Source organism: Ciona intestinalis, chromosome 9 (genome assembly GCF_000224145.3).
Source record: "Ciona intestinalis chromosome 9, KH, whole genome shotgun sequence".
NCBI lineage: Eukaryota > Metazoa > Chordata > Ascidiacea > Phlebobranchia > Cionidae > Ciona > Ciona intestinalis.
The window spans coordinates 2,568,257-2,576,812 of NC_020174.2; the positions used below are offsets into that span (position 1 = coordinate 2,568,257).

Sequence of the window (8,556 nt, forward strand, 5' to 3'; positions counted from 1 at the left end):
CTGACGTACAAAAATAGTTAAAATGTTCTTTCTTTTTTTCTACATACTGACATACCATTAATAGTTCAAATGTTATTTATATTTATTTTTTTCTAAATACTGACCTTGACCTACCATAAATAGTTAAAATATTCTTCATGTCTATTTTATTCTATATACTGACATACAATAAATAGTTAAAATGTTCTTCATGTTTTATCTGTTTCTTCATACCTTCATTATACAACAAATAGTTAAAATGTTCTTTTTTTTCTGCAAACTGGCATACCATTAATAGTTCAAATGTTCTTTTTTTATATATATATATTATATTTATTTTTTTCTAAATACTGACATATAATAAATAGTTATAATGTTTTTGACTGCTAATGTTTCTACAGCAAGTGTGCAAATGTTATTTTACATTACCTGTATATTATATATATAATAAATGAAACTAAAAGGTTTTCTGGAATGAAAATAAAACAGCGATTAGAAAACCCAGTGTTTGGACTAGCATGCACTGAGGCAGTCTTATATTGAATTTAGGTGTAGCAACCACGCTTATTTTCTTTCAAATAAATGTAAATAGTTTTCACTGTAGGCATGTTTCAACAACTAAGGATTTTTCAAATCCTTTTTTTTCATTTAAAATTTTTCTAAATTTTTGCTACCATAATCCAAGAGTCAAATAACGTTACTATTTTTATATTACTATTATTACTTTAAATTATGGGTACATTTACACACACTTAACATAGTACAGTTAGGTATAAATAGAAGTTGTATAAATATGATTATCTTTTCAGTTGTGACTCAACAAGAAATTGATCAAATTTTGTTAGAAATGAACGAAAAATCGAAAGAAACAAATCAACTTAAGACAGAAGTGGAAATGTTAAAGGTATTTTTTTCATTTTTGTTTTAGTATTTATTGCTTACATTATTTTGTAGTAAAATATGTTTGTTAATCCTAAGCTTTTTGGCAGATGGAATTGGGGTCTGCATTAAAGCAACAGAACATTGAATCTGTTGTAAAAAGTGAGAACCATATTTTGAAAGAAAATTTGCAAGAATTAAAAAGGTTTGTACAAAAACCAATCCAACCTTTTCTGGTACCACTTTTTTTTGCAGCTCTTTTACTATCTTTTTGGCTATGATTAAACGTATGTAACTTGCTTTATCCTTGCGTGCCGCAAAAACAACAGTTGTATTATAACACAAGTGTTTTGTTTTGAGTTACCATATGTTACTGTATAGATGAATTTTGGCATTTTTCTTTTTTTTAATGTATAGCTGATAATTTGGACAACTCATCGACCACTGTATTGGAGCTATGCTCCTGTTTTTATTCTATATTCATGAGGTCTTATGTTGTGGGATGCCATTAAACTTGGGATCTAGGTCATAGTTGGTCCATTACCTTGTCTGCAACTGTTCCTAAATAATGATTAAATTTAATGATTAAATTGGTAGTATGAAAATCTTGTCCACGAATTTTGCTAATAGATAAAAAGAAAAAAATTGAAAAAAACTTGGATTATTAAATTGGTAGTATGAAAAAAAAAGAAAAATAATTTTGCTAATGGATAAAAGTGAAAAATGTAAAAAAAAACTTGGATTATTAAATTGGTAGTATGAAAAAAATAAGAAAAAGATTTTGCTAATGGATAAAAGAAAAAAAATGTAAGTAATCTTATTTTATTTCAGAGAAATAGAAAACTTAAAGCAAGTCAATGTTACTAGGATGCTATCGCAGAAGAAAGATGAATCACAGAAATTGGTTCGGAAATTTGTTTTCAGATTGTTTTTGATTAACATTTTTAATATTTAGATTAAAGAATTTGGAAATGTGAAAATCCCATTACAAAAATTGTATTTTTAGTTTATTTTTGTTTTATTTTTTACTATTGGATTAGGAAATTAATAAATTTTAAATCTTAAAACACAAATTATGTATTTACTTAATATTTTGTTACCGTTAGATTGAAGAAATTGAAAGTTTAAAAATTTCCAAACACGAACAAGATGCTCATCAGCGACACCTGGAGGAAATGTTAAAAAACATGAAACAAGCACTAGATGACAGCAGCACTGGTTCGTACTTCATAATAATGTTATTTTTGTGGTTCGTACTTGGTATTAATGTTATTTTGGGTCTAAAAATATTTTATTCCCAAAGCACAAATATTTCTGATAAGTATTATTAATTTTTTTGTGTTTAACAAGTTGTTCTTCTTTTAAATATCTATATTTGTGTGTTGTGATTCCTGATCTATTTTAATACATAGAAGGGTGGGGAAAGATGGGACACCTTTAGCACATAATATCCAAATATCCAGATCGTATTTTAAAGAATCAGCAAGGGTCTATGGAAAGCGTGAGGATACAATTTTATAATTTTATAATTAACCAAAAAATGAAAACGTGTCCTATCTTCCCCCATCCTACTATATTTAAATTAGTCCTTCAACATTATATGTTACATGTATCTTTCACAGCTCTTATCCACGCCAACAAAAAATTGCCGAATCATGTTCGTTTTCACGAGTCATGCTCAAGACTTGTCGTTGATGATGAATCGGCACAAATTCGCGAATATGAGGAAGTTGATGCCGATCCCATGATGTTATCTTCCCGTGGATGCGAGGATGATGGAAGGATGAGAGTCGCTCATCTCGCAACAGATGTTCGACAAAGGTGAGGATATTATTTTGAATGTTCAATATATTTCAAAAACATGGAATAATTTTGTTAAACCATATTTTTACTTTTTTACTTTTCTAAATTATTAAACTTTTTTAACAGCAGTTTTATTTTTCAGTTGTCTGAATTATTTGGTGGGTAGCACTTTACGAAAGTTTAAACCTTATAAGTGAGCCAGTACAGTACCAGTACTTAATAATTTTAGTTATTTCCATTTCAAGTTATATTTTCAAATAAATTAATCCTAATTGAAAAAAAATTGGCAAAAATTTCTTAAGCTTGTTTGTATTAATTGTTTAATAAACAATTTTTTTAAATATTTGTATTTTTATATTTTTGTTTTTGTTGTTAAGATTACGAATACTTGATGAAGAGACAAGCACACTAGATGAGGAGTACAAGAAATATGTCAATACTAATTATGGGAAACTAATGAAAGCAAGATGTGTGTCTAGAGTTGATACAGGTAGTTCATATAATAAAGTAGGGTGGGGGAAGACGGAACACCTTTTGCACATAACATATAAATATCCTGATTGTGTTTTTAACAATTAACAATGGTCTATGTGAGTTGTGAGGATACAGTTTTATAATTCTTTGAATGGTATTCGTTTACTATCAAATGGTACGAGAAAATAGAATGAATGGGTGTCCCATCTTCCCCCACCCTACTATAATATGTATGTACAAATATTGATATATATTGGTTACCATTGTAGTAGATTTAGTTGACAAAACAGTTTAAAAAGGTGACTAGATCGGCGACTAGTTTAAAAAGGTGACTGACTAATGTACTGCATGAAGTGTTTGTAAGACTAATGTAAATACACACTAACCAAAGCCAGTAAAGATTTTTAAGTGAAAATCTTATAACACACAGTTGGGATATATTACTTAACAAAATAAATAAATAGCAATATTTTAACAGATTCTTCAAGAAAAATAAAACTTCCAGTTGTGGAAAAGGAATCTCATAAAAGAGAAATCCCTGAAAAGAGAAGTTTCCGGAACCAACTTGGTAAGAAAGAAACACAAAAAAAATCGTCAAACTTTCTATATTTTTTGTTGGTTTAGAAGCCATGTTATTATCTGACATTTTTCCAGAAATAATTTTCACCTTAGCGAGGTTAAAACAATTTTTTATGGCTAAATCCCTTCTTTTTGTTGTTTTAATAAGTTTGATCTTCACCATTGTATTCGAAGCAAAAAATAAAGTTTATTTAATGAATTTAGGTTATGATTATGACACATGGTATTCTTATACAGAAGTAACTTCAAAAGAATTAAAGTTTTTGCCGACTCATGATGATGATGCAACAAAATTTTCACAATCAAGAAAATTAAGATTTGATGACCGTGAAGTCACTCATCACATGACAGGTTTTTTCATATGTTTTCATTATGTGTTTATAAATGCTTTTCTTTCCTAGTATATAGTATTTTGTTATATCTTGCCTTACATGTAAGGTTTTCTTGTTTAATTTAACTCAGGCAAAATTCACATAGTGTTGTGTATTGCAGGAAATGTGATTTTTGTTATGGTACCAATGCAATTTCTAGTGTCATGAGATAATTAATTATTCTGGGCTAATTTTACCTAAAAGAACTTGTTTGGGCATCTTCATGCCAGACAGCGAGTGTAAATGTATGTAACTTACTTTATCCTCCCGTGGCCGGGAAACGACAGTCGTTAAACACGACGGTAAGGGTAAACTGTTTCATACACCTCGTGTCAGCTTACGAGTTACTGTGTATGTTACTTTGTGGGTGATTACTTTTTTGGGATTTGTTTTATGTGTGGCTGATAATTTGGACAACCTATTAGTGACCACTGGAGCAATTGCCGTTAAGTGTCTTGCCCAAAGACACATACACCCACAATGGTAGCAGCGAAGAACCTTGAACCCATTACCTCTGGGTAAGAGGCATGTGCGCTAAGCAACTGTGCTATGGCGCCAGGATAGGAGTCATGTAGCCACACACCTACACCCATGTTATGACATTACTAATGATACAGTGTTATGTATTTATAGATAAACCAAGTTTTTCATCACTCTCTCTTGTTGTTGGGAAGATGGATGATCTTCTAGATGACGCTCCTGTTCTTCCAACAAATGATGAAGAATCCTCTGATAGGAAGAGGATGATATCAGAGTCATCTTTATATTCGGAGCAAAAAGATGTTGGACCTCTTCTGAAAGAACACCTAAAGATCAACATCAGATCCTCCGATCTTCCTCCAATTGCACCACGTCACAAACCTCTTGTTCCCAACATCTTAGAAGAAAAATCCCAACATCATGATCGATCTTCATCTCCAAGTGAAACAAATCCTCCTGTGAATTGTGATCCTCCTGATGACGATGATGACATCATGGGAAGTATTTCTACTGTTTCATCTGCCAGTGTTCCTGATGATGCTGATCACGTGAAAGAGAAATCACCAGTTTCATCATGTAGTGATTCTGTGAGCCTGCGTGATGATTCTAATTTGATTCACATGATGAAAAAGGAATCACAACTTGAGAACATGTCATCCAATCATGGTGAAAATTTTAATGTTTCATTAAAACATCCTAATGCCTCACGTGATCACGATGTGATATTTGATCAACCAGCATCACTTGAGGATTCTGCATCATATGATCATGCCGCTCCAACTAACCAAAGAGCATCACGAAATCAATCAACTTCACAAGATCATCACGTATCACGGGAGGATCCAGCATCACAAGACCATCATGCTTCACAGGAGGATCCAGCATCACACGATCATCGTGTATCAGGGGAAAATTCAGCATCACAACATCATCATGTATCACAGGAGGATTCAGCATCAGAAAATCATCATATATCACGGGAACACCAACTATCACAAGATCATCATGTATCACCTGAACACCCACCATCATTAGAAAAAGATGTATCATTAAATGATCATCATAAAAATGCTCCTTATCATTTAGAACCCACATCTGAAAATGAAGATGATACAATATCAAGTGATGGCGATAGGTAAATTTTTCTATAGGTGCTTTTTTATAATATAGGTAATTCTTTGTAATTTAGGTCAACTTTCGTAATTTTGATAAATTTGGCAATTTTAGTAGATTTTTGTAACTTTGGAAAATATTTGTAATTTAGTTAAGTTTGTGTAAAATTTCTTCCTTAAAAAATGGTTATTTTTGTAACCCAACTTCTAGGAAGAAGATCTTGAGTGAGTCATCACTAACATCTTCATCATTATCTTCGAAAGGAGGGAATAATTTCGGTGGAAACAGATTTTCAGAAAAGGTAAAATTTCATTTTTTGATGCAGAGCTTTTACTTCTCTAACAGACTAGCATCTCCCCAATGTAAGTTGGATGTTCAGTAGATCATCAGTATTTTCCATATTTTTATTATTTTACCTTGTCTACTTTGCTTGGTTTGTCTCTTTTCATAGGCATATTTAAAATACTTCAAAAATAAGGAGAAAAATTCTGTTTTTTTTAATTTTTTTTTAATAAGTAAGATCCGGTTACACAGTGGTTAGTAGGATGCCTGTCTTAGGTTACAGGTTTAAGGCTTGTTATTGCTACCATAGTGTGCGTGTATGTGTCCTTGGCCAAGACACCTAACCCAGTGGTTCCATATGAGCTGTGTAAAGTATCATTCATACAATATAAAAAAACAAAACAATTACCTGCCAAGTTATGTACGTGGTAACTAACTCTCAAGCAGGGCAAGGTGTATGGAACAGAACACATCAACACTATTATTACATTACAATATTCTCATCCAGGTCCCTGAGTTTAAGGAAGATGATATTTCCGACATTCTTCGGTGGGAAGATCAACATCGCCCTCGTCTGGATACAGAAGGTGATGATGATCAGACACAAGGTGAAGCAGTGGAGTCTGATGAAATTCTTGAACAACTTGATCCGTTTGAGATGTCTGATCCACAATTATCATTGGAATCTGGGGGGTAAGTTTTTATCATCGTTTAACCTTACATAGGTACAATTTAGGAACTATAGCATGGATATTGTATTGCACCTCATTTATCGTCTATGTACCCAGTAAATGTAACTTTTTATGGACTTCATATCTGTATATTTTAGCTCTTTTTGGTGTTTTCTCCATTTTATAATAAATATCTGGATAATCAATTGATGATCATTGAGGATTCAATAAATTTTTCTTTTAACCATTACGTTCATATTCTCTTGTTATATATTCCTCAGCAAACAACATTCTGAAGAAGATTCGTGGTAGAGGACTTGTTCGTGTTATATGCCTAGTTACTGTTGGTAGTTTTTATAATAAAGTATTTTATACGCACTGTGTTATAATACTGCTGTTTTTATACCCCAGACGCATAAAAATTTCTGCATTTGTAATATATACAGAACTATGCGTAAAAACGTTAGAAAAATTTGCTAAAATGCTTAAATTGTTTACATTACCCATAAAGTGAGCATGGTGCAGTAAACAGAACAGTTGTTGAAGCAGTTTATACTCTGTAAATACGAGCATACGGCATTCTAGCACAAGATTGTTTTACGGTTGAACTACAACGTTGCATAAAGTAGGCCAGTATGGGTTCCGACTTACTGGCCTACTTTATGTGTAGAAGACTCGTATTTATATTGCCGGAGCGGATGCCAATGCCGGTAAATTTGGGTTCTCTGAGTACAGGGGGCGATCATGGGTGGTCTTTCTTTGGACCCCCTTGCACCCATAATACCTGAGTAAGAGGAAGGCGCGCTAACCAACTGTGCCACGATGCACAAAATACACCTTTACACAAGTAAATTGTGAATTTTTGCACAACACAAATACAATATTAATGTTTGAACGACACACAGTCACAAACCCTCATATTTTTAATAATAAAAAAAAGAGTTGCCTATTTATGAGTTTTTCATAGATATAACATGCTTGTATATAATGTTTCTATGAACCAGATTTAACCGGTGGTGTAAAAGTGGAAAAATGAACTTTGCCAACCTCTTACACCTACCTCTAATTGTTGGTCTCTCTTGTGAATTTTTAGGTAAATAAAATAGTGAGCCTCAGTACAGAACTCAAGAAAATGCCAGCCCACCAAGGAAAAAAACGCAAATATCAAGACACAGATGAATCTTGCACTAAAAAAACTAAACGAAGGTATTTGTTATGCTGTTATAAGAATTAAGAAACACCTTATTCAAGTCTGTGTTTTTGGTGTTTGTGAAGAATTCTTCTACGTTATTTGCTAACCACTAACCCCACATAACTGCTAACTACCAACCTCTAACGCTTTCAACTAGCCTAATCTGTGTAATGTTCTGGATGATTCTTGATTAATACCAGATATATATATTTTTTTAAATACCAAGCAGAATAAAGCTTTTCTGTTTAGTGTAAATAACGTATATTTTGTGTAATTTTTAATTTTGTTTGGCCCCGTAGCACAGTTGATTAGCGAGTCTGCCTCTAACCCAGAGCCAAAGCTAATGGGTTTAAGGCTCTTCGCTGCTAGCTTTGGGTAATCCTTTAGCTGGTGGCCACCTGAAATTTTGGTTTCAAAATGTTCCATAGCCCTTACTGATACCTGCTGTCTAATTTTTTTTTCAAAAAAGTCGGGCGTTCGTGTCGAAAATTAACTTTAAAAATGCGCGAAAACATGCTTCGTCACCGTAATTCGTCTGATTTGTGTAAGGTTAACGATTTATTACGTCACAATCGCGGTCTGTTACGTCACAATAGTGGTATATTACATACGTTACAGCCTTGTTTTTTCCCACTGTTTTAACGTAGGAATCAAACGTAACAATACGCATTCTATGACGTAATAATCTAACCTTGGTTTAATTCATAACTGCTGGTGTGGAAAATGCGTGACG

At 32.6% G+C, this 8,556-nt stretch overlaps 2 protein-coding genes across 2 annotated transcripts in view; one reads left to right on the forward strand and one right to left on the reverse strand.

The window, feature by feature from the left end:
- The window catches only part of LOC100181143 (oral-facial-digital syndrome 1 protein homolog), a gene marked incomplete in the record, with an annotated part of 14,091 nt that extends 7,071 nt beyond the window's left edge, over window positions 1-7,020 (forward strand). Inside the window, 11 exon segments of the mRNA XM_009861301.3 lie at window positions 969-1,063; window positions 1,690-1,762; window positions 1,965-2,076; window positions 2,481-2,679; window positions 3,039-3,151; window positions 3,614-3,703; window positions 3,952-4,065; window positions 4,719-5,700; window positions 5,889-5,979; window positions 6,469-6,653; window positions 6,913-7,020. Coding sequence (XP_009859603.1) covers window positions 969-1,063; window positions 1,690-1,762; window positions 1,965-2,076; window positions 2,481-2,679; window positions 3,039-3,151; window positions 3,614-3,703; window positions 3,952-4,065; window positions 4,719-5,700; window positions 5,889-5,979; window positions 6,469-6,653; window positions 6,913-6,943 — 2,085 coding nt within the window.
- The window catches only part of LOC104266030 (calmodulin-binding receptor-like cytoplasmic kinase 3), a 20,942-nt gene extending 13,059 nt beyond the window's left edge, over window positions 1-7,883 (reverse strand). The window contains exon 1 of the mRNA XM_018813260.2: window positions 7,873-7,883. The gene's annotated coding sequence lies outside the window, so the exon portion shown is untranslated. The remainder of the gene's footprint in view (window positions 1-7,872) is intronic.
- Window positions 7,884-8,556: the final 673 nt, after the last annotated feature.